The 23660-nt window shown below is 50.3% G+C and overlaps 8 protein-coding genes across 8 annotated transcripts; 6 read left to right on the plus strand and 2 right to left on the minus strand.

Annotated features, from left to right (window-relative positions):
* Window positions 1-661: 661 nt before the first annotated feature.
* FPSE_03354 (uncharacterized protein) lies at window positions 662-3436 on the plus strand (the record flags this gene model as incomplete). Its single annotated transcript, XM_009256473.1, has 4 exons — window positions 662-783; window positions 900-1950; window positions 2013-3191; window positions 3242-3436. 4 exons carry the CDS (start codon window positions 662-664, stop codon window positions 3434-3436), a joined length of 2547 nt encoding a protein of 848 aa, XP_009254748.1.
* Window positions 3437-4049: 613 nt separating this feature from the next.
* Window positions 4050-8342, plus strand: FPSE_03355 (uncharacterized protein; the record flags this gene model as incomplete). The annotated part of the gene is made up of 2 exons (XM_009256474.1): window positions 4050-4787; window positions 4839-8342. 2 exons carry the CDS (start codon window positions 4050-4052, stop codon window positions 8340-8342), a joined length of 4242 nt encoding a protein of 1413 aa, XP_009254749.1.
* Window positions 8343-9143: 801 nt separating this feature from the next.
* Window positions 9144-11796, minus strand: FPSE_03356 (uncharacterized protein; the record flags this gene model as incomplete). The annotated part of the gene is made up of 4 exons (XM_009256475.1): window positions 9144-9455; window positions 9522-11165; window positions 11245-11631; window positions 11698-11796. 4 exons carry the CDS (start codon window positions 11794-11796, stop codon window positions 9144-9146), a joined length of 2442 nt encoding a protein of 813 aa, XP_009254750.1.
* Window positions 11797-13627: 1831 nt separating this feature from the next.
* Window positions 13628-16121, plus strand: FPSE_03357 (uncharacterized protein; the record flags this gene model as incomplete). The annotated part of the gene is made up of 2 exons (XM_009256476.1): window positions 13628-13712; window positions 13777-16121. The coding sequence occupies 2 exons, from the start codon at window positions 13628-13630 to the stop codon at window positions 16119-16121; spliced, it is 2430 nt and encodes an 809-aa protein (XP_009254751.1).
* Window positions 16122-16839: 718 nt separating this feature from the next.
* FPSE_03358 (uncharacterized protein) lies at window positions 16840-17235 on the minus strand (the record flags this gene model as incomplete). Its single annotated transcript, XM_009256477.1, has 2 exons — window positions 16840-16905; window positions 17005-17235. 2 exons carry the CDS (start codon window positions 17233-17235, stop codon window positions 16840-16842), a joined length of 297 nt encoding a protein of 98 aa, XP_009254752.1.
* A 1058-nt stretch (window positions 17236-18293) lies between these two features.
* On the plus strand, window positions 18294-18715 carry FPSE_03359 (uncharacterized protein; the record flags this gene model as incomplete). The annotated part of the gene is made up of 4 exons (XM_009256478.1): window positions 18294-18296; window positions 18360-18407; window positions 18468-18480; window positions 18540-18715. The coding sequence occupies 4 exons, from the start codon at window positions 18294-18296 to the stop codon at window positions 18713-18715; spliced, it is 240 nt and encodes a 79-aa protein (XP_009254753.1).
* Window positions 18716-19408: 693 nt separating this feature from the next.
* Window positions 19409-22283, plus strand: FPSE_03360 (uncharacterized protein; the record flags this gene model as incomplete). The annotated part of the gene is made up of 4 exons (XM_009256479.1): window positions 19409-21419; window positions 21470-21740; window positions 21791-21900; window positions 21952-22283. The coding sequence occupies 4 exons, from the start codon at window positions 19409-19411 to the stop codon at window positions 22281-22283; spliced, it is 2724 nt and encodes a 907-aa protein (XP_009254754.1).
* A 478-nt stretch (window positions 22284-22761) lies between these two features.
* On the plus strand, window positions 22762-23535 carry FPSE_03361 (uncharacterized protein; the record flags this gene model as incomplete). The annotated part of the gene is made up of 2 exons (XM_009256480.1): window positions 22762-22976; window positions 23034-23535. The coding sequence occupies 2 exons, from the start codon at window positions 22762-22764 to the stop codon at window positions 23533-23535; spliced, it is 717 nt and encodes a 238-aa protein (XP_009254755.1).
* Window positions 23536-23660: the final 125 nt, after the last annotated feature.

The raw sequence follows: 23660 nt of genomic DNA on the forward strand, positions 1-23660 counted from the left end.
TGTCGCAATCGCATACAGCGATTCCCATCTTGCTCAGCATCGAAAAAAAGATCTGACCGCACCACAACTTTGGAGTTCCCTTAGCCCCGGGGCTATACACGGATTGCCGCCATCCTATCTAAGCTATCACTGTCTTGTACTGTATTATACTGTACAACACTAAGGAAAAAGCTACCTCATACCGTGCTATTCCATCTTGCGTGTACATACTATTTGCCTTGCTCTGTAGCTCTAAGGCGGCGCGGACGTGTCGGACTTGACTTGACCGACGCCACCTCCAGGTTCCTACCATAGGATCTTAATTGGTGCGAAACGGTTCCAGTTGCATTGGATTGCGCTGCTTGTCCGGCGATCGACATTGGCCCATCCCGGTGTTTGACTGAATCTTGGAGCCGCAAGTCCCGGTCCGGTCTGTTCTGGTCAGACGACGACAGTCTTCCCTTGACTGGGTTGCCGTAGTTGCGGCAGTGTTCTGTCATTCAGCCATCCATAATAGCCTAGTCTATCTCGTGCCATCAACCGCTTGAGCCTCGATATATTGACGCCGGTGCTCCCCTCGGCCTGAACAAGTTTGTCTCGGAGATTTCTTGTTTCTCGACTGCGAGACCAGATCCCCCATCTCATCTGTCGAGGCACATCGCCTTGTTTCCCCTTATTCAGGATGACCCCAACACCCCCTTCGACCAACTCATCGCAAGGAGGCCGCTCTCCTGAGGAGCAGTTTCGCGTTGTGAGGAAGAGGAACCGTGTCCCCCTCAGCTGTCATCCTTGCAGGACACGCAAGTACGTTCACCTCGATCCTGTGATGCCTACGTATGCTGGTATCTTCTACTAACCGTGCTGACAGATTGTGAGCTCAACAAACCTTTCGGGAGATTCTTATCACTAACACACAGTAGAAAATGTGACAGAAGTCATCCTTGCAGCAACTGTACGAAGCGTGAGGGCATGGGCACAAGCTCGTGCTCTTACGCTACGCCAGTCTCTCGCAAGAAGAATCAAAGTCAAGGAGACTCAAGTCCTGATGACATGCAGAATCGTATTGACCGTTTAGAAGGCCTAGTTTTATCACTCATGCACGGAGGTGCTAACATAGATGCTGCGTCCGCCGCAGCTGCTGGGGCGGCAGCACGTTCCGCCACGGACAGCGGATCTTCCGCAAAGGTCGAGAGGGAAGATGAGAATGCAATGACATATGATGAGGAGGAGGAGAATAGCGACGAGGAGGACGGACTGGCCACTTCTTTGGGATTTCTCAAGGTCGATACTGACAAGGGGAAATCATTATATGTTGGCCAGGAGCATTGGCACACCATCCTCGCCGATATCTCCGAGGTAAAAAATTACTTTACTTCTCACAAAAAGGAGCTGGAGTCGAGTTACGAGCGAGTCAAGTCGTCCAAGCCCCAGGCTGCACGAGAAGGACCTACGCTGCTATTAGGGGCCACGCCGGCTTCTGAAGTCGAGATACGAGCAGAACTCCCACCCAAATCAGCTGTCTTGACGCTCTGCAGTCGGTACTTTAATTCTATGGATAATGCCGTTAACATTATCCACGGACCGACATTCCAACAGCAGTTAAAGGATCATTGGCAAGATCCTAACAAGACGCCCATCATGTGGCTTGGTATGCTTTACTCGATTCTTTGCCTGGCAATGTTGAGCTATCACAAGGTAGGCGATGAGCCTCCTGAGTGGCGAGGTCGAACTTTGGAATTGGCAAACGAATATCGGTTGCGGACAGTGCAATGTCTCATCAAATCAGATTACACAAAGCCCAACGAATATACAGTTGAGACTATGATTCTCTATGTGTTTGGAGAATATTCGTCTAGATGGGATGCCGACTTGGGCCTATGGTTGATTGTCTCGTTGATTGTTCGAATCGCCTTTCGAATGGGCTATCACCGAGACGCCAAGTGGTTTCCGACAATTACACCATTTCAAGCTGTAAGTTTTATCCACTTGGGTACGCAGATGTAATAGGATAATTCATTTACTGACCATTGCAGGAAATGAGACGGCGAACGTGGGCTCTTGTGAGAATGTCGGATGTCATCTTCTCCCACCAAGTATCTTTACCCAGCATGATTTATGAGAATGACTGCGACACTCAACTACCCAACAACATCTTTGACGACGAATTTTATCCCGACATCAAGGAACTGCCGCCTTCCAGGCCGTCCACGGTCGCCACTCCAATCGCGTATATGATTGCCAAGTCCAGACTGTGTAACGAGCTTGGGAATATCCTCCAAGCTACGGGTCAAGTGGGCAAGCATGTGCCTTACGACGAGATTATCCGTTTTGATGCCAAGTTGCGTCAAATTATGCAAGAGTTGCCTCCACACTTGAAGTTGACAACACTAGAAGGGTCCCATGACCCAGTGACATTAATCATCGCCAGGTTCAATGTCGATATCCTCTACCAAAAGATTCTCTGTTTACTACACCGAAAGTATCTCCCTAGGGCAAGGCAAAGCCCTAGATACGCCCATTCTCGACGAGCTGCCATTGAGGCGTCGTTGACAGCGCTTGACCACCTCGCGGTTCTGTATCGGGAATCGCAGTCTCATGGAAGGCTGCGGTCAGTGGGCTGGTTTGTCAAGTCCATTGCCACCAAGGACTTTACGTTACCTGCCATGTTGGTCATTCTTGATCTGCACTTCGACAACATTGCCGCGCAGTCTGCGATTCGTCAAGACGATGAGGGCGCTGCAATGTGGGACGATGAGCAGAGATCGAAGATGATTGGTAGTCTGGAAACTGCGAGAAAGATTTGGAATACACTCGCTGACACGTCTATGGAAGCGTTCAAGGCAGCCAAAGTCTTGGATATCATGCTGGAAAAGATCAAGGACCCTGCCTCGAACAACGCAGATATACCAGGCGTGCCATCTCCAATGCCCGGTTTGATGTCAGGTATTGGAGCTGACATATCGCCGCCTATGGCTCCCGGTTTTGTTTCGCCCAACAGCCTTCCAGAGTTCAACGCGACAGCCAACTCCTTCTCGACGCCTAACCCAGCGGCGTTCATGGGTATGGATTTCGGTATGCCTGGTCCGGAAGGCATCGATTTTCAGACAGATGGTTTCGCAGGAGCTGGCCCAGCTTCTCCGTTTTCCTCCATGTTCGGCAACCTGGGGGCCGGTAACAATGCTGGGATGGACATGGCTGCCAACTTTGACTGGGTATGTTGTCCTCGTAATGAAAACAGAGATATATTCTAACCTTGAGATAGAACGCTTTCGAGAATTATACGCAAATGGCCAACTGGGGAGCAGACCAAAGTTTCCAGATATATGGCTCTGGCGGAGATCAATCCTCGCCCGACCAGACCTCGTCATTGGGTGGACGTAGTGGGAGCACTTCACAAGGGCAGGGAATGGGACGAGGAGGAGGAGGAGCAAATGGAACAGATGCCAATATGCAATGATGATCAAGAGACCAGCCCTGTAAGATAGAAGATATCAGCACCTTGTAGTACATACGATGAGTGGGATAAATGCAAAACGCAGGACCAAGCAACTCTACTTTGTTTAAACATATCGCATATAAACTTTCTCTCGTTTATTTACTAAAGTGGTAGTTAATTGCATTCTCATTTAACGAATGCCGAGTCCGGAGCCCGGCGTGATGCCGATACAAGGTGGGCCCGATCCGAAAGCGTTATCGATAACACACCTGACTTTCTGTTAAATAATTAATGACCCATTCATTACCGTTGCCATCGCATAAGTTGCCTTCTTCATTTATCTGTTCTTTAAACACCAGACCACTTCGCGAATACCTTTGGCGCTTCCCAATATACAAACAAGCTCCGGTTTGTATATTAAAAAGAAAAGGTCTATGGGCATTTGATTCTTTGCTGCTTCTTGCTGTACTGCAACGCAGGATTTCCACGTTGCTCCGTACTCCTTACGCGCAGACAAGTGTTTATTCCCCTATATCCCAGGCTTGGTGTTTTGTCAAGCCAATTTCTTTCTTGCGTCCCCGAATCTTCTCTCATCATACATCCTGTTGCTTTTCTGCAGAGCATTTGGTGAAGAATGTCTTTCGTCAAAAATCAAGGGGCAGGGCCCCCTGGTCTAACTACGACTCAAGCAGCTTCGACAACCAGTAATTTACAAAAGGACGACGTGCAGATGGCTGACGAACCCTATTATGAGCCCTCGGAAGCATCCAGCTATGATCCTGCAGCGGCTTTACTCGACAACATCTCTCAGCCTTCTAAGAAACGGCGCCCGTCGCCGGATTCTACGGATGCCCAGCAACCCAAGAAAGTGAGGCTTGGGGAAGCTGGAGCTAGAGCTGATCCCACCGTCTCCAAGGAGTCCCAAAAGCTGGTGGTGAACCGCGCCAAGCAGCTTCCAGGAGAGATATGGCAACATATCTTCACTCTTGTACCGCCCAGGGACCTGGGTCGTTTGTTGGTTGTCAACAAACTCTTTCATGTTTTTCTTAGCCCTTCTCTTGCTGGCTCTGCCCAGCAACCCAGTGATGTGCACTCCTCCCTTCCACCATTGAAGCCGGATGCTATATGGCAAGCTTCAAGAAGGCTTTTCTGGCCCCGCATGCCTGCTCCCCTAAAAGGAAAATCCGAGCTACAAATGTGGCGTCTTGTCTGCTCTACATCTTGCCAGTTGTGCGGTACCAAGAGTCAGAAGAACCCCCGGTCTTCAAATAATGAGGCATGGCGTAGTGGTCCTGGTTCAACTGATGTCTGTCCCATTTTTCCTTTTTGCGTCTTCACTTGCGGCACCTGTCTGAAGAAGAATGGGGTCAAGGTAGGTGTTTTAATTCTCTTCGGTCAGAAGTCTATCTGACGTGTGATACAGGAAATTGATCTTTCACTTTCTCCGACTTTCCCTTATTTTCTTCTCCCTGCTCTTGCTCCTATTCTTGTGGATACAGACATGCATGTCATACCTCCCCGTGCCATGCAGATGGGAACACTCCCTCCTGACACTCAGGTGACTAAACTATTCTGGGCAGAGCACGTTGAACAAGTCAAGGCAGAGTTCACAAGTGTCAAGGCGTTAGGTTCTGCTGCTGCTGAAGAGTGGGTTAAGGGCCTAGAGATTCGTGGGAAGCAGGTTTTGGTGGATGCCTCTCGCTGGGAGAAGTGGGCTGGTGCCGGTGGAATTGCTCATCTGCGAGTAGGAAATGTTGCAGTCAAGGCTGGTGTCTCAGCCCCTGCTGCATCTTTCCCTAGCATTCCTCTTCCTAATAACCCGTTATCAAATGTCACTCAGAAGACCGACAAGCAACAACTGCAAACATCCAACAAGGTCGAGCAACATGGTTCTTCGTTACCCCTGGAAGCAAGTGCTCAGCTACCACACCCTCCAGCACAACAAAAGCGTACCAAAGAAGAAGCTGCTCAGCTCAAGGCCCAAAGGCGAGCCGATATCGAACGTCGGGCTATGCTTCTTAACCCTCCACTGACTGCAGATGTTCTGGCCCATATCCCATCCTTCCAAGCAGCTCTCCAGCTCATCACGCCGCTCGATGACGGCGCTTGGGAACTATTGAAACCTCGTCTTCTTACCCAGAGAGGGGAAGCCGAGCAGCGGGCAAAACAAACTAGCACAAACACCCAGGTCCTTCGCGAGGGGCCCAGGAAGAAGGAAATTGAGAAGAATGCTGCTAGAGAACCGAGGGAAGTTACTGATGATGAATGGGATGAAACCCAAGGTCCTGTTCGAGCTCGCATAGCAAAATATGCAGACGAAGTCATCGAGAGTTGGAACAATGGTACCAAGATCAAGAAGAAGACCTGCCCTCAATTCGCTGCAGACGTGCTGCTCTATGTCCGGAAACGGTTTTACGCCGAAGTTGTAAAGGACAGAGCTGCATTGGTCGCTGCTGGGAAAAGACCAATCGTCGAGCCTCCAGAAGGCCCCTGGACTCAAAGATTGACTTTGGAAAATATGAAATGGGTTTTTGATGTCAAGATCAAGCCTCGTACCGAGCCGCTGCGTAAGGAGTTGTTTCTTTGCAACGGCTGCCCCGGTGGTGTCGGCATGCTCAAGTTCTTCGGGTTCGAGGGCGTACTCCAACACTATGCAGCAAAGCACACAACTGCACTTAGTCTGGGCAATGTTGTGGTGCATTGGAGAGCAGAATGGCCAGAGGTGCCACCCTTCTGTCCTGACCCTCAAACGAGGGAGAAGGCCTACTACGAGAAAGGTTCGTCCAACTCCCAGCAACCTCAAGACGTTCCACTTCAACAAGCTTACCCGGGCTTCCAACCGGGTCTGCCAACAGGATATCTACCTCCTGTCTACGGTGCAGAAGTACCAGCTGTTCCGCATTACCATGCTGAACCTCATATGCCGATGCCCCCCGTGACTCAGTATGGTCAACCCGGAGCCCATGCGTACGGTGGACCATACTTGGCTCAGCCTTATCATGATGCTACGGCATATGGCTCTAATCCTCCGCGGTACCCTTTGGGAATGCCTCACGGCTCCCACAACCATCCGAACGACTACGCAGCGCCTGTTCCTTCAGCCCCTAGTCATATGGACTACGAGCCATATCCTAATCAGAACGACATCAACAGTACCACATCGTTCGGCATGCATGAAGAAACCCAGTCTGATACCATTGCCAAATCTACTCATTCTGCATGGTCACAAGTCGGCCACATCAAAAAGATACCTCCACCAATCAGGGCCCTTGCGGTCATCCATCATGCTGCGAAAACTTTCAAGGCTACGCATCGTGAGCCACTGCCATTGGCTATGTTCATCGATGCCACGGCGAGAAGTAGAAAGCTGCGCACCTTTCGATCACTCAATGGAGTCGCATGTAGAGCTTGTGGCAGTGAGGTCTTCCATCTGCCTAAGCTAGCCAGCCATTTCAAGAGAGTACACGAAGATCTGCTCATAAGTCAAGGGTTGGCACCCCTGGACTGGCTAACGGACATGATCAAACTTCCGGAAGAAGAGCGCTTGGCTGTACTAGCAGTCATACTGCGCGAGGACACGGCTGCATACTATTTGGTAGAAGAGGCTGTCCCCTGGGCATTTGACCAGGCTTTCGTGAGCAAATTCAGTTCGAAGCCTTCGCAAACAAAGTCCAACAATGCCCTTCCTGCTCAGGAGCCTAAACAACCCCAGCCCCAAGCTGCGGCTTTCGTAACAGACGATCCACCCAAGAAGGAGCATTCACGGAATGCTGTTGCGCAGATGGATAGCACACAACAGCCTGACCATCTCCTCAACTCAACTCAACCCCAGCCAGTAATGCCATCAATCACTGCGTCTTTACCTACTCGATTGCAGGTTAAGTCTGGGCAAGATATAGCGCCTCTTCGCCCAGCCAGTGAAGTTTACGGTCGTAAGAGACACCAAGCTTCAGCAATCCAGCCCAGACCTGCTGGTCCCACAGAGATTGATGGTTCCGGAACAGATAGCTACTCGATGTCAGATTTCGAGCGAGTTCGTGATCCAACGAAGGAAAGAGGAAACCGTGATGCCAGAGGAAAGACTGATCACGAGCTCACAGCTCATCGTCCTTTCCATCATACAAAGCCTCGGCACTGGCGTGATGAACAGTCATCTGATCACCGAGATGCACAAGAACAACGATATTCGGGCACAGAGCCAGTCGGGCATCGCGACAGAAGCGCCTCAGTTGGAAACCGGCCACATGAAAACCGCCCTTCAGACAATGCGAGGGTGAATGCAGCACTCGATTACGTCGAAGTTGAAGAGCTACCAGTTGTTCAAAAGCACCAAGTAGAGGACGAGGAAGAGGAAGTTGTGTACGTGGATGAGTCTGGGCGCGAGATTGGAAGAGGCCGCAGAGCTCGAAACACCCTTCCCCGAGAATCTAGATACGGTGTTCCTGGCGAGCGGAGGTTTGCCGACTATGATCACCCTCCATCATCATGGTATGGTGATCAAACCCGCTATCAGGAAAGCAGTCCCCGACCACGACACACGCAGCCAGGGTATCACTATAGACCGGAGCCGCCTACTGCCCCTCCCCGGGCTTACTATGACTACCATGGCACACGTCCCCCTACGGAATACCCTGCAGAGGCATACGGGCTTGTCGAGGTTCATCACCCAAACGGGGACTACTTTGTTAGACGCCCTATTCGACGGGATGACAGACCTTATTATGTCTATGAGACTCAGCCTCCCCCGAGGGAACAAAGTGTTTATCCTACACAGCAATATGCAGAGAGTCCCTCGAGTTATAGGGTTGATTCTCAAGGAAATGCCCCCATTCCTCCATCAGCACCGAGGCCTGCATACGATGATTATGATCCGCGATATCCTTCATCCATCGCCAGAGAACCACCGGCCTATCGTGGAAATCAGTGATGATACTATCGCTCAAATTTGGTACCTAACCCCGTTACAAGAAAGAGGGGACACAGAAGATTGTTTTAATGTATACTATTGTAGTAAAGTCCGGTGCAAAGGGGTCGTAGGTACACAGATATTTGTGTGCTCTTTATATAGCTGAGACTTTTCATCTTTTCTTCCAGAAGCGAAAAAAGAGATGCTCATAGCGACATTACCCTAGAAGCTCAACATTAAAAGTTGACATATCTTTGTTATACAAGACAAATTCATGCTTCATGTTTTTTGTTTCATAAGTATTACAAAGTAGTAGTACATTGTATATATTCTGCTAGACGACGAGCCGAGTTTGGTTTGCTTTTTTTTACATACATCCATCAATACATACGTACAAGCCCTCCTCTTGTGTTCCCTCTTCTCGCGAGAGCCATCCATCATCAGAAACAAAGCTGGGTGTGACCGCAATTCCAATGCCGGTTGGTGATGTACAAGATAAGAGGAAAATGATGAAAACAAGAAGAATAAAAGTACAACGCTCTTTTCTTTCTTCTCTCTTGATCTTCCTTCTCCCTCTCCGCTTCTTCTGCCTATTTAGCGAGCAGTCAAAAGCGATTCAAGAGCCTGAGGCCCTAGCCAAAAACGATCGGCATTGTCCGGTCTCTCCAAGTAATGTTTCGCCGTTAAGTCTATCCATCCATTCATGTATGAGTGACTGTTGTCGATTGGTCTTCTTTTTCTTCATTATTGTCGGGTTTAACTCGACACGGTCACATAGTGATGTGACTTGTACCATAAACCAAGAGATAATCATTGCTTGCTTTACAGCACCTCGCCAATAATCTTGGCAGCCTCTCGGTAGGTCTGGAGCAGGCGCTCGCACTTCTCACGCTCCTTCTTGACACCGTCGTCCTCGTAGAGTAGCTCTTCAAACAGAGACTCCTTGTAGAGTTCACTGACAAGACGGTTCTGGACGACATCCTTGCAGTGATTGACGAGAAGATGCATGACAGCCTTGGGGACCTGATCGGCAATGGATTCGCGAACAATGTTGAAGTAAGACGAGATAAGAGCTCGGATGAGTTCTGTCTCCATAGCCTCGCGCTCCGTCATGGCCGGCTCCGCGGATTCACCCTGGTAGTGAGGGTTAGTTTGGTGTGAAAAGAGGAGGCCAGGCACCTGTAGATCCTCGGAACTTACCATCTGGGAGGCCAAGCCGTAGTTCTTCCCTGTCCTATCGAACATGTCGTCCTCGGGGGCCACTGTGGTGGCTGTAGATGGCCGGCCAAATTCCCTCTCGCGGCGTATAATGGGGAAACTGGTTTCCGAGTTTTGGCTGATATGTCGTCCATTGGGGATCGCGCCAGGGCTAGGGAGGGGACCACCAATGGTCTGGCCATCCTTGCCAAAGAAGTAGTTGAGGAAGGAATCCCGAGCGCCGCCGAGTCCCTGTTGGTTGAGTCGAGCAGGTGAGTTCGATCGAAGACCATTAAGGTGTGTTGCATTCATATGGGCAGCAAGGCTTGAGGTTCCGTTCTCGCGAACTGAGGCAGCAGGGGATATACTGCGGTGAGGCTGCTTTGTGGCCCTGGTTCTTCCTGACTTGGTCTTCTCGAGCTTCTCGGAGGGTCCATTGACGCCATCCTCGCCCTCTGGGCCATCGCCCTCGACCTCAAGCTCCTGTAGGCGCCTCTTCTCCCGACGCTCACGCTCCTCTTGGATCAGCCTTTTCCGTTCTCGTTCCTGCTTAGCACTAACGACATTGCTCATGGCGGCGGCAGCGCCCAGGAAGTTAGGGTGGTTAGTATTGATGTAGGCGCGCTGAATAGAGATGAGTGATTCGACATATGATGAAGCAGGGCCAAGTCGTTCGCGGAGTAAATCTGACACTGTCTCGATAAGCTTAGCCTGGAGTCGGGGATATCGTGAAAGCTCAGTTGAGCCACAGGTGTGGCAGATCTTGATCAGCTCCTCATACACAAGCTCAACACAACGGTGGCTGGGAATTTCGAGAAGCTTGATCTGAGGCTTAACCAGAAGGTCGAAAGCCATCTCAGGGACAAAAAGACTAGGTCGAGGACCAGTCGAGTTTCGGATCGCCGTCCGGATGTCGAGGGCGGACAGGTTGGAGGTGGGGTCGATCGTGTCAAGAGCGCTACCAAAGACAGAGTTGAAGATGTAGTAGATACGAGCACCACCACAGAGCTCTTTGGTGGATATCTCGGTCGAGGTACCGTCGATGGAAGAGATGAAGGAGTTTGCGAAGCGTGTCATTTGCTGAAGGATGAGAGAGCCACGGTGCTCCTTTCCGCTGAAATGCATGTCGCCATAGCTGGCCAACTCCTGCTGCGTCTGGCCCATGAGGGTGTTGAGCCGGGCCTTGATATCGGGCAAACGCTCACGGATGTGGCCCATGAGAGTGGTGTTAAGGGTCTTGGCCAGGTAGTGAGTGCCACATCGGGTGGAAATGTTTCGGTAGGCAGGATGGTGCTTGAAGAAATCGGTCTCGGCCTGAAGAGCATCCTCCATGGGCTTGTTTCCTTGGATATCCTGCTGCGATCGGTTGACCACACCGATGAAGCCAAGCTTCAGAGGGTAAACCCGACCAGAGAGAATATCCAGAGCATTGGTGCCATGGTCCATAAGATCGACCTTGGTCAGAACACCAATGGTCCTTCGGCCAAGAGGGTCGACATGACGGGCGAGCTTGAGGGCTTCAGAGTTGACGATATCGACGTTGGCGGGAGAGACCGCAAGGACGATACTGTTAGGCTTGGCGATGTATTCGGAGATGAGGTTTCGGGTCTGCTTCTCAATATCGGTGGGTTGATCGCCAATAGGAACCTGAGGTAAACCACGATCAGTATGGATTATTAGAAACAAGCCAAGAGGCCATCAAGATCGCCAACACAAGGATTCTCACTTTAGTTAGACCAGGAAGATCCACTAGGGTCAGGTTGAGGACGTGGGGAGAATAGATCTTGAGGTTGATGGGTTGTCGGTTAATACCCTTGTTGTTACCGGCAACCCGGGATGTCTCATTCTCAATCTCGCGCTTGACGTCGCCAAAATCGTTGAATCTCCGGTTGGGGATATGGTGGAACTCTGCCCACTCAGAACGGCGAGCAGCGCCAGGGGATCGATAAGGATCGGCTGAAGGGTCGGGGGCATTTTCATCGTCGGTAACGTTGATGAGTTGGAGAATCAAAGGACGACGAGTGCAGATACCGGCTCCGCGCGGTAAAAAGTCTCGACCGACGATGTTTTCGAGGACGGAAGATTTGCCCGCGGACTGGGAACCGACGACAACCTAAATATGCGGTCAGTCATGGCCAGAACGATCAATTCGTCTAGCAAGAAGAAGAAAAAAGCATACAATCTGAGGGAGATCTAAAGAGTCATTGCCGATGGTGTTGAACACCAAATCCTGCAGCTTGTTGACCGTGGTGAGCAGATCCTCGCCGAGAGCAGCCATGGTGGTTGGGAGGCCGAATTTGTGACAGGCGGTCGAAGCGAGCGAGATAGGGATATGCCAAAAACAACAGAACAGAACCAACGATTAAGAATCAAGATCTGTTCAGGAGTCCGTCACAAAATCCAGGACAAGGACAAGGAGACGGGGGAAGTCTTGAATAATGCGCGCGTCGTCGCTAAAATTCAAAAATCCGACGTCAATTCTGACAGTTCATGTGGTTCGGTCTGGGACTGGGACTGGTTCAGGCTCAGGCTCAGGCAGGCTTGGGTTGGTCTGAGGTGGCTTTGCTTTTGCGCGGGCGGGCAGGGGAGACATGGACTACTAAACTAACAGACAGTTGGTGCTGCAGAACCCCATCCATGGTTTTACAAGATTCACGTGTATTTGCATAATGCCCCCAGGCCCCCAGCGTTTTTTTCTTAGGTAGGCCTCTGCGATGTCTGGTTCCAGGGGGCCGTTAGTGCACTGGCCACGGGCACAACTCATAATTGGCCAGTATGTTTGGGGAAAGACCGTGCCACGTCACTAGCCACACCTTAAAGCATGTTGTTATCCATCAGAGACGTCTCTATCGGGGTTCGCCACAAGTCGCCTGACTTTTCTACTGTGTTGAAGGACATGAAATGAAGCTGATATATGTTGTAGAAATCAGTCAAGAGACTAACGATACGGAAATATGAGTACTTTCGGCAGTCCCGGCCCCTTGCCGACCACCAAGCCTACGCCGTGAGTCATTGCATTACCGTCGTTGACAGGATCCGGCTGAAATATGTTCTTGTGATCAGACCGCAACGTGGAAGCTTTCCTCTCGATCATGATGGTGAGGAACCCAAAAGGAGACATACGTTGCACTCGATGGTTAACCAGCTTTAGGCGAGTGCAAAACTGTCATGACAAAATACCTTTCATGCATGAAAAAGGTGCGAGGCATGAATGACGAAGAATGTCGTGACCTGGCAAAAGCATATCTTTCATGCAGAATGGACAGGTGAGCCTCTACTCAAAATCCCCAAAAAGGCCCATGACGCAAATATATCCGTGTCGGACGTAGCAAAACGGGCTAACAACAGCGGGTATTTTAGAAACCTGATGGCCAGGGACGATTTCAAGAACCTTGGCTTTGCCCAATCTCCACCGCCTTCAACTGAAAAGGCGGCGCCAGAAGCTGAAAGGGGTGTCAAGGAATGACAGAGTGAGAAACAAAGTGCTCTCTCCCTGTTCGATATGTAACATATGCTTGGAATTTCAAAAGTGAGACACCAACAACAGCGAGCGAGAGGCTGACTGTAGCGCGAATACCTTGTCTCTCATTACTAAGAAGGTGCTCGAGCAAATGAGAGCAATACACATCAAAGCTCCCCGCTCGAAAACTTGTACCTGAGTGCTAGCTGTCCCTCATAGTGGATGGGAACCTAGCAGATGGCGGTGGAAGATTCTGTACAATAAATAACGACTACCAATTCAACGAACTCACCTGGAAGAGAAATTTTCGGGTCAATGAGATCATCAGCCTTCACCCTCACCTAGTCTCATATTCTTAGACAAAAGCATTTTGTTGCTGCTGGTGATACTGTGACGCAGCCTGCCCAACCACCATCGAACTTTCGTTGCCTGGTCAACCCCAGCCAGCCAGATTTGCGACCGTTCGTTAAAAGTATCACGCTCGTATCTACTAAATAACCGACTGCTATTGATCCCTATACCTTGCCGAATACCTCGTTGTCTGCCATTTAACCTCCTTCTTGACCTTTTTTTTTCTCTGCCGGACAGGATATCCTTCGTCAATATTCATTAATTTTATACCCTCATTCTCCCCTGCGGCACGGCAAAGATGCCAACTACGGCGAGGGCGAACGAGCCCAAGCAGCGCAAGGTGACTCCTCCGTCGCCTTCCTACATGACGGACGATCAGTTTGGTATGGTGTTGACAATCGATAACAAAAGCAATCATTCTTGGCTAATTCAATCTATGCTAAATAGCTACCTACCTCGCAGGTTTGCGATCGAATCGAGTGGCAAGACCTGGAGGTGCACGACCTCAACCAGCTGGTGCACGTCCGGTACCCAGCCGTTCAAGTTTACATCGCAATAGCACGGGCCGATTCACACCTGATTTCGCTTCTCCCCCAGATAGCGCGCCGCATACTCTTGATCGCAAGGACTCGATGAGCCCCAGTATCGCTGGTGGTAGTGTTGCATCTCGGTTATCTATGATCAGCAGAAAGAGTCCCGACTACTATTCAACATCGCCAGCAATCCCTCTGAAACCCTCTGATGTCGTTCCTTCAGCCACATACATGGAACGGGGCCAAAGATGGATGGAGAAAGAGGAAGCAAGCTCCTTGCGTGACGCAATGGAGGAGATGGACATAAGAAAGGGTTCAAAATCGCCTGTTCAAGAAACGCCAAATGACGATACTCGACTATACAATGCTGCTCTCGATGAAGCTGCTGAGCTTGTCTGGCAACACCAGCATGGTACACCACCTCCCCGTCCCGATGGGCCCTATCGCTATAAGTCACACCTCAGAAAGAATAGCTACGCTCATGCCCGTACTGCTAGCATTGGGCCATCTGAGAGCAATTTCTCGGAAGGAGAAGGCGAGGCTGGTGGCAGTGTGCGTGATGGCAGCGTGCGTGATGGCAGCGTGCGTGATGGCAGCGTGCGTGATTGTCGTTGCGATCCGGAACAGAGAGAGCCAGTCGAACGGTCAGCCAGCAAAAGTAAAACCTACGGCAACATTGGCCGTCGAACACCCGACCAGCGTCGTCACAGTCTGAAGAGGAACATAAGCGGAGAGGTCGGTCGACCCTTTTCTGAGGACCAGATCTGGGAAGAGCCTGAAAATACGACATCTAAAGACATGAGCTTCTCTGGTCGTGCATCCCCAGAAAGGCTCAGCAACCGATTCCAGACCTCGACGAACCGCGTCCGATTCCAGGCACCTCAAGAGGAGGCCGAAAAGCCCAAGCCTTTGGAGCGGGTTGAAATATATCGCAACCCTCCAACGCGGTCGCGCAACCCACTATACACCAGCAACAACTCGAGCGAGGCCATTGTTCCTGTTGTTGAAGACAAAGTGGAGAGGAAGAACGGCATGGAAGTCCGAAGCAATGACATCCGTGCGGCTACAAGCATGCGTTTGAAAGATCGCAGCCCCAATCTACCGGAACCCACCGCCGTCAGTGATAGTCCGGGACGGCCCATTGTAAGCTTCGACGCCAACTGGCAAGCCCCGGATCTGTCCACTGATACCACCCCAGACCGGGCGCTCCCGGCAGCCCCCAGCAGATCCTCCTCCTCGTTCGCCCAGCCGCCTGAGAAACCCATTGCGATACCTAGTATCGTTGTGGCGGCGGAAAGTGCGCCGCTGCCGCGAGCGCCGACGACAGCGCAGATCCCGTCTATTTGCGTAGATGAGACGCAGAGCAATCCTCGAGGTTCCACGCCTTCAGTCAACGTCCCGAGCATCGCTGTAGACGGTCCTCCCAGCAACGGCGGAGGCATTCCCGCTATCGTCACGCCTGGAAACGAATCGACCTCGCGGCCTCGCCCACTCCCTGACCCAAGAACTGCTGCAGCAGGCCCTCGAACTGCACAGAAGCCTCGTGGGCATTGGTCCCCTGCGCCCGGCAGCACCAGGCGAGCCGTGACAATCTGTCACGAATGTGGTTTCCCCATCGATGGGCGGTTCGTGGCTCTTGCGGGAGGCAACGAACGATTCCATCCGCAGTGTTTCAGCTGCTATACCTGTGGTACTAACCTACAAGCGATGGAAATCAGTCATGAGCCCGACCATCTCCGTCAAGAGCGACTTGATCGCATCAAACGCCGTGCGGCTGGTGAGGTTCTCGACGAGGAACCGGGCAAGACTATGGCTGAAGACGGGGATGAGCGTCTCCGGTTCTTTTGCCATCTTGATTGGCATGAGCTATTCGCCCCGCGCTGTAAACACTGCCAAACCCCTATTCTTGGTGAACACATCGTCGCTCTCGGCGCTCATTGGCACTACGGTCATTTCTTCTGCGCCGAGTGTGGTGACCCGTTTGACCACGGCATGACACATATTGAGAAGGACGGGTACGCGTGGTGTATCAATTGCCAGACGAAGCGTACAGAACGACGAGCGCCAAAGTGCAAAAAGTGCCGTATAGCTGTTATTGGACAGTATATCCAGGCCTTAGGCGGAGAATGGCATGAGCATTGCTTCCGATGCGCTGAGTGTCAGGGCAGTTTTGATGACGGCCAAATCTTCACCAAGCATGTACCCGAGGGTACCATTGTGCTCTGCACTGGCTGCCGAGCAATGGAACTCAAAGCCTAATGATGATGATGTGTGATTTTTTTTTTAGGCGTGCGTGTTTTGATATTTATCGAGCATTGATTATTCTTGAGTAGTGTGCTTTAATGAACTTGGCATTTCGCTTCTCAATTTCGCAGGTCAGCTAACAGTTTGGTTTTATGTTTCTTTGTGTGCACTTTGAATGGTCTCTGCATTGTTTCGAGTGAAGAGGAGTGTCGAACAAGATGAAATCTTATCTGTCATACAAACTGCATGGCTTAGTCAGTTTGGCGAGTAATGATGGCATAGAAATTCAGGCGCGTATCGTGATAGAGCTTTAGATCGGAATACTAGCAAATACACGGTCTGGTTCAGTCTGGTTCATGTTACTGATCTTTGTTCCTCTGGCGTGACATCGCGTGGATGCGATAACCCTCAAGTCTTACGTAGGGCAAGTCAGTAGTCGTTGCTAGCAGATGAATATCCCTTTGCCGCAAACTCAATAGAAGCATACAAGCATATGTAAATCTACTGCGTGAGCACTGTAGGAACCAAAGATGCGTAAGTAGTCAGGCTGTATTATCCCAGTCGTAAATAAGTTGTCGAGCTGGCTTCAATCTCGCTGTCATCAGAGGTGCGAAAAGCCAATAAATCCAACCTGTGACGATCGGAATCCAGTTTCAAGACCAGGTCGTGTGGCTAATTCGCCATCTGATGTGCTCCTCTTGTGATGCATCCCTCGCCGAACTTTCTCTCCTCTTTACAGTGAGGATCCTCCAACCTGTTCCTGGTGCACCTCAAGGGTATCGCCGTCTTGCATCTCGAGCTAGAAATATCAACATGTTAGCACGTTCACGATCTTCCAAATGGCATGCGCCATGTGTATGCAGAAAACAGGCGTGTGGTGGACCAAGGTAAAACGAACCGCATCTGGTGTGTCCGTGGGCTGGACTCGCGTTCCGTCAAAGAGAAATCGGACGGAACTAGTTGCCTTGCCCTGACGTTCGCAAAAGGCGCCCATCAGCTTCTCGAGTTTGGTGGTGCGCTTAATCTTGAAAAAGACTTCGTTGTTATTATCCGTCACCTTAATGTTGAGGTGTTCCGAGTTGGCAGGGGCCTGCTCGCCGGGTGTACCGTTCGCGTTCTCGTCAGACATTATTGGCGATTTGTTGTTGTGCTTTGTCCTGTAGCGAAAATGTGAGCGGCGGCTCGGAATGAAGTGGAAGATCGACGGCGTGACAAGACGTCACGAAAATGGGACATTACCTTTGCACGATGGTGGTTGACAGTGGTAGGTGAGGTCAAGCAAGTGGGGGTGACGGACGACTTCGTCACGTTAAGTGATGGAGGTGCTGAGAGCCTATTGCACTAGGCCACGCTGTTGGGTAGTGACGAAAGGTTGGTATGTGTGTAGCAGGAATGGAAGATGGTGTTAGAGAAAAGATAGAAAAGAAGAGATGTTGGTGGGAGCTGGGAAAAAAAGACAATTAACTTTACATGAGTGATGCGCCTCGACGAAGTGAATATAGCCTGTGCGACTCTTTCGTCTCAGCTCTTTCAGCACTCTTCACGTAAACCAGGCACTGTAACCATAGATAGGACCCGTTCAGCAGGTGGAAAGTTCTTCTCTAGAGGCAGGAGGTGGGGAGTAGCAAGTCTAATTGGTGCCTGTGTCACTGTCCGTCACTGTTGGAGGCGGGCAATTAAGAGCCAAAAATTGTGCCCCACCTACCCTATACTCAAAGACTTCTAAGCACATAACTTGAATAATCAATTCATCGTCACCGGTTGAAGAAATATGAATTTTCTCTTTTTGTGTTACATGTCTAATTTTACATGTATATAGTTGACTGTTTTCTGTTTTGATGCAATGTAAAAAGTATGCACACACATATATTGATAGGAGTATGTCTTTGTTAGCCCCTGTCAATCTTTAAAGTATGTGATTTTCAATAAACACGATTAGGAGCATGACATCAGTTTCCGTAGCATTAGACACGACCAACTTTTTGTTAACAGAACAATTTGAACCTATAAAGTTTCGTCACTGTCACATACACACCTACAACACTGCTCTTCGGCCATATACTACGTATATATTCCCTTTTCATCGAAGAGCCGCCATTGGATATCTTCGCACGGTAATTATATTCGACTGCTAGTATCCAGTTATTGCATGTTACCAATAATCTTCGACACCATACAAACATAGCAATGGTGAGCATCTCTCGACTCTGATTTTACATTTCGGCCAGGAATCGCTGATGAGTTTGAAACAAGGCTCCGAAGGACGACGTCGAGGCTAAGCCGGCCTGCCATCCTCGCGCAGTAAGTTGCAAAACCATCAGAGATCGCATGACAAGTCGAACTAATTTGCTACTGTTGTAGTGCGCTATTCAGAGTATGCCCCCCCATTCAGAAGAGCACGAAAACTTAGGTAGCTAACCTCACATGTACCAGACTGTCTCACCAGCAACGGATACAACGAGGCCAAATGTCAAACAGTAATCAAGCAGCTCTACGAATGCTGCGAGAGCTTTTACGAACGCTACGGTGAACAAGCATCTACTGTGAGCTGTCCAAAGCCCAATTTGCTGAAGCTCAAAATGAAGCAACTCCGGGAGGAAGGGAAGTGATATGTAGCGCTCGTCTTGTGGTGTGTCCGCCGGTTTGGGTAACGCTGGCAACTGAAATGAAAAGCGCAGAATTCTTCTAGGCGATCCTTGAGCACGCAAGAGGCCTCATGGACCTGAATAAGCATTGAATGCTTACTCCGAGACTCTAATAGGAATGCCGATGACATTATGATAGAGAAGAAGAGAAAAAGAAATCAAATTTGCTGCTGAGTGGAGACGTACTTGAGGCATAACAGTGTCGCGTGCGAATACAATGGTGTGCACTGTAAAACACACGCGCGCCCAATCGCGGCTGTTTTAGCGCACAACGAAAGTTGGCTACAGCTGAGCTGCTAGCCCACCTGAGAGAGGTACGTACCGCCGAAAAGCAAGCTCTGAGCAACCGCGCCAGTGAAAGGAACGACCAAAACAATCTAACAATTCTTTGCCTTGGAGCATCAAGTTGCGCGAGCTTCCACCACAACCATCGCGAGAACGTTATATCTTCAATCTCGGCAACTGCAATATACGCGCTATTTCCATACTTGCACCCGAATTGGGTATGCACGCGACTCTGAACAATCAATATATTTGACGGCCAAACCTGCCGAGCAGGGTCGACTGCCGCCTGCCTAAGCCCTTCGTCCTCCTTGCGTCTACGAGCACTCATCTTCGATTTGATACCCCGCGACAAAATAACATAACCCTCTCAATATGGCGCCTATAGAAACCGAAAACTTCTTGTCGTACGAGGCCGGCCCTGAGGTTGAAGAGTTCGCCAACGCGCTTGACGACTGCCTCTCTCTTCCACTTTCCACTGAAGAGCGACGAGAACGAATTCTCGACCTCCCACGAAAGTACTATGAGAATTCTCTCAGACGCCTAGCTCAAGTGCGACCGCGCATGGTGCGCGATGGACAAGACGACGTTGATATGGATGCGGATGAAATCGATCCTGTTAATAACAATCCTGCATCAGCAGATCTTATCAAACGTCTGGAGAAGGAAGCACAGACATGGGATCTACTACGACGGCTTCTTCCGCTAAGATATCCGCGCCCTGAAGTTGATGGAAAGACTCTCGGCACCAAACATGGCCTCCAGGATCCAGAAGACCTACTTGGAAATTTTCTCATTAGCGATTCTTCAGCGCGCGAACGACAGGCAGTTATACAATGGCTTCAGAACAATGCTGCTTCTGGCCCGGATATCGACGAACTTGCGCGTGAGCTTCAGCAGAATGCCGACCGGGGAGATATCATCGCTCATGGTTGGCTTCACACTCGCTCACAAATCAAGCTTCGAAAGAGTGTCACAGCTTGGCCACATCTTCTGGACCGTCAATCACCAGACATTGCGACCTCGTTTCACAACTCTGATGGCTCACCTCTGGTGACGCAATTGGATCCCGATGCTGCGACCCGCCAAGGACGCAAGCTTGAACCTCAAGACGAGTATTTCGAGCGTGCTATCTGGCTTGGCTGCTTCGAGCATCTCCGACGAGGGTCTAATCTAGAGACTATCCGTGAATGGTGTCAAGAGAGGACGGAGATGTGGCGAGCCATTTCCACATCTGCTGTGCTCGTCTCGGCCGACGACACTCAGACATTTTCCAACACAAACCCAGCATCGCTCGCCCTATGGAGGCGAATGTGTTTCAGTCTTTCTCGATCTGGTGGCTGTGATGACTACGAACGTGCAGTTTACGGTGTCCTTTCAGGAGACATTTCCACCGTCGAGAAGATCGCACTAACCTGGGACGATTTCCTCTTTGCCAATTACAACGCTCTCCTGCGCACCCAACTAGACAACTACATCCTTGGACAATGCCCACCTGACGTGGCCTCGAACCTGACACAGTCCTTTCCCTCCTTCGACGCTGTTCAGTTCCATGGTGAGCCAGAGACAGTCGATAAGCGTCTTATCCGAGCCTTGGAGTCCAACCCCCAGATCCGGGCTGAAGCCAATGAGCCCAACAAGGCTTTACAAGCATCGCTGGTCGCCAAAGAGATTGGCCGGCATCTTTATGAGCAAGGCGTGATCATATCTTCAAGTGCAAACCAAAGCGAATCAAATCTTTTCAGATGGAAGCCTGAAAACATCGAGCTGAACAAGGAGAAGTTTTTCCAGTTTACTCAACACTACGGACTAAGAATTGTTGCCCATATTTACCTCCTCATCAACCTACTAGACAAGCTGCACTCTAACGATGATTCACTCGCCCCTGCGTCCTCCCAGCCTGGAGTGAGACGTGCTCAGCAGAACCTCCTTGCTGGTTATGCCAACTACTTGCGCCTTGCTCAGCTTCAGGAGTTGATACCCCTTTACTGCTCAATTCTGGAGCCCCCTCGATCATACGAGGTGCTGAGCTATAACCTCATCCCTGAAAGTGACAATCAACAACGCCTGTTGCAGCTCAAACTTATCAAGAAGGCGGGCATTGACGTACTTCAGTTTGTCAAAACTCAAGCCTGGCTGATGTATGATGACCTCGGCCCACCTCAGCATGGATGTCCAGCCAAGGGATCCTTCAGTATCATCGCACCAGGTCCACCCACAGCAAGACGAGGTCGACCTGTGAAAGCGGATTTCTTTGGCGACGACGAGAAGTTTATCGACACAGCACACGAAAACCTCATACGATCACTAGAATGGCTTTTGCTAGTGCAAGAAACATGGCCAAGTGTTTTCTCAATGGGAACTAGAATATACAAGTTCTTCTTGCGTAAGTCTTTTCTATTTTATACAACGATATGATCACTAACAGTGTGGTAGGAAACATGCACCTCAACGCTGCCCGCCAACTGATGAAGCGGGTGTCCTTTACGGATGTTTTGCAGGCAGCCACAGAAGATAGCAGTGAAGAGATGGATATGTACGAAGACATCCCCGAGTTCTGGACTAAGCAGCTTGAGCGGAGAGATATTCGTGACGTGACACCCCAGCAAGCGCTCTCAGACGCTCGCAAGTTCCGCGAACTGGAGAATCTAGTACGAGCCTTGGATAGCCTCGAGACAGTTGCATCATTGGCCGAGCTCACAAATGAGTAAGTCGATACCTTGAGATAAATGTGAACTTGATATTGACGAAATGCAGGGAACAAAAGAAGAATGCTGGTTTCTGGCCTGCTATAGGAGAGGAGGTCAAGAACACTAGGGAGAACATGCAGCCCTTGCTCAAGGGCTGGCTCTTAGTGGGCATTGAGGGTAAGTCAACTCATTTTACAAAGGCATCGCTCAGATCTAACAAAGCAGCAGAAGGTGATCAAGAACTACGAGATCTTCGCCAGGCGTATCTTTCTGAGACAGTTCTGGCATATATCGGCACGCTGCACTTCGCAGGTACTGGCTTATCTCGGGACAACCTCTTGGAATGTATGGAGCTCGCCTCTGTTGTTGCAGAGCGCGACTCGGATCTCTCCACAGCATTCGTAGAAGCCAGAAGAATGAAGGAACTGGTAGAGTTATTTGCGGCGTGCAGTAAGGCACTAGCTATCAGCACTACTGGCGAGAGAAGAACGACGGGTACCAGCAGCAAGAAGGTGCGAGAGTTGGGTTGGTCCCGAGACTTGTGGTCCGTCAAGCCATAAAGAGAGCTGTTGCTTCTCCTCTTTCGCAGTTGATTGTCTGTCGACTGGCTGATAACCGATTGTTTTATTCGTTGGCGTTGTATACTCAATATGTCTTTTGTGGGCGGAGAGGGACATGGCTTGTAAAATATTCGGGGCGAGGGGTTTCCATAGAATATGAGCCGGATGGCATTGAACTAATGAGAAAACTACTCACATATTGGATACCTATGTCTGGTGTTAAGACTGCTGTGATTCAACAACTAATAGTATTGATGATTTGTGTTGCTGGTATCAATCAAAAGTAATGAGCTTCCCTAACCGGACCCCACGTTCCGGACCATGTAAAGCCACCCAATAGCTCCCCCACCTTTGACTTGCATCCTTGACCTCCCATCGACCTCACCGAAGCATAAACGTCATCAGATACTCTCTCTCTCGCTACCTGCCATTTATTAAGGATACCTGCCACACAGACCGAGGACACGCGATAACAGTAATGGCAAGCTTCGCGTCAGAGCTACAGGGCGCAACCCCTCCCGTTTTACCTCCCAAACCTGGTAGCCATGAGGCGAGTCGCATTGCGACTCCAGCCTCAGCCGGCGTTCCTCCACCGTCTGAAGGTCGCATTCCATCTAACAATGTGAATCCCGCGCCGACATCTATACCCGACCCAGGCGACCAATGGCTTCCCCAGATTCTGCAGGACAAGTCGTACGTTATGCCGATATAATCAATGATGCCGTTGCACTGGCTGACTGCATTGAATAGAAAACAAGACTTGGCAGAGCTTCTCGCGAACCCAGATCTTCTCAGCGCTCTAACACACTCTCCCGAGTCTATCCACCCATCTCTTCAAGCCTCACATCAGGCTCTGTCCGCCGCGCTCAACGAGAATATCGAGTTCGCGAACCAACTTATAGACATGGAAGCACGATTATCACATCAGCGCGCATCAACACAGGCACAACTTCTTGCAACACACACACTTGAACGACAATGGAGGCAGAAGCAATCCAATATGGACCACGCGCTGGCGCCGTTCTCGCCTTCGGCGCTATACCAACAATTAGGACAAGGCGTGCAAGAGCAGGCGTTGGTGTGCGAGGCTATGGAGGAAAGCTTTCTCGACGGAGAGGGAGAGGGTGTAGCAGCAACAGAAAGAGAAGTCACAGATTGGGTGCGCAGGTACCGAGAGGCCAAGGTCCAATATTACCTAAGACAGGAGAGGAAACAGAGATGGGATGAGGGTCGTGTTGGAGGATGGAGATAAGAAACAAGTTAGAACTACGACTTTACTTGCATTGAGAAACATGGGCAGAGTGCAACAGTGTACGATTTATATCATTCGCTGGAGTTTTATGGTCGTGAAATCAAATGATGCATGCATCATATATA

The sequence above is a fragment of the Fusarium pseudograminearum genome, chromosome 1 (genome assembly GCF_000303195.2).
Source record: "Fusarium pseudograminearum CS3096 chromosome 1, whole genome shotgun sequence".
Lineage (NCBI taxonomy): Eukaryota > Fungi > Ascomycota > Sordariomycetes > Hypocreales > Nectriaceae > Fusarium > Fusarium pseudograminearum.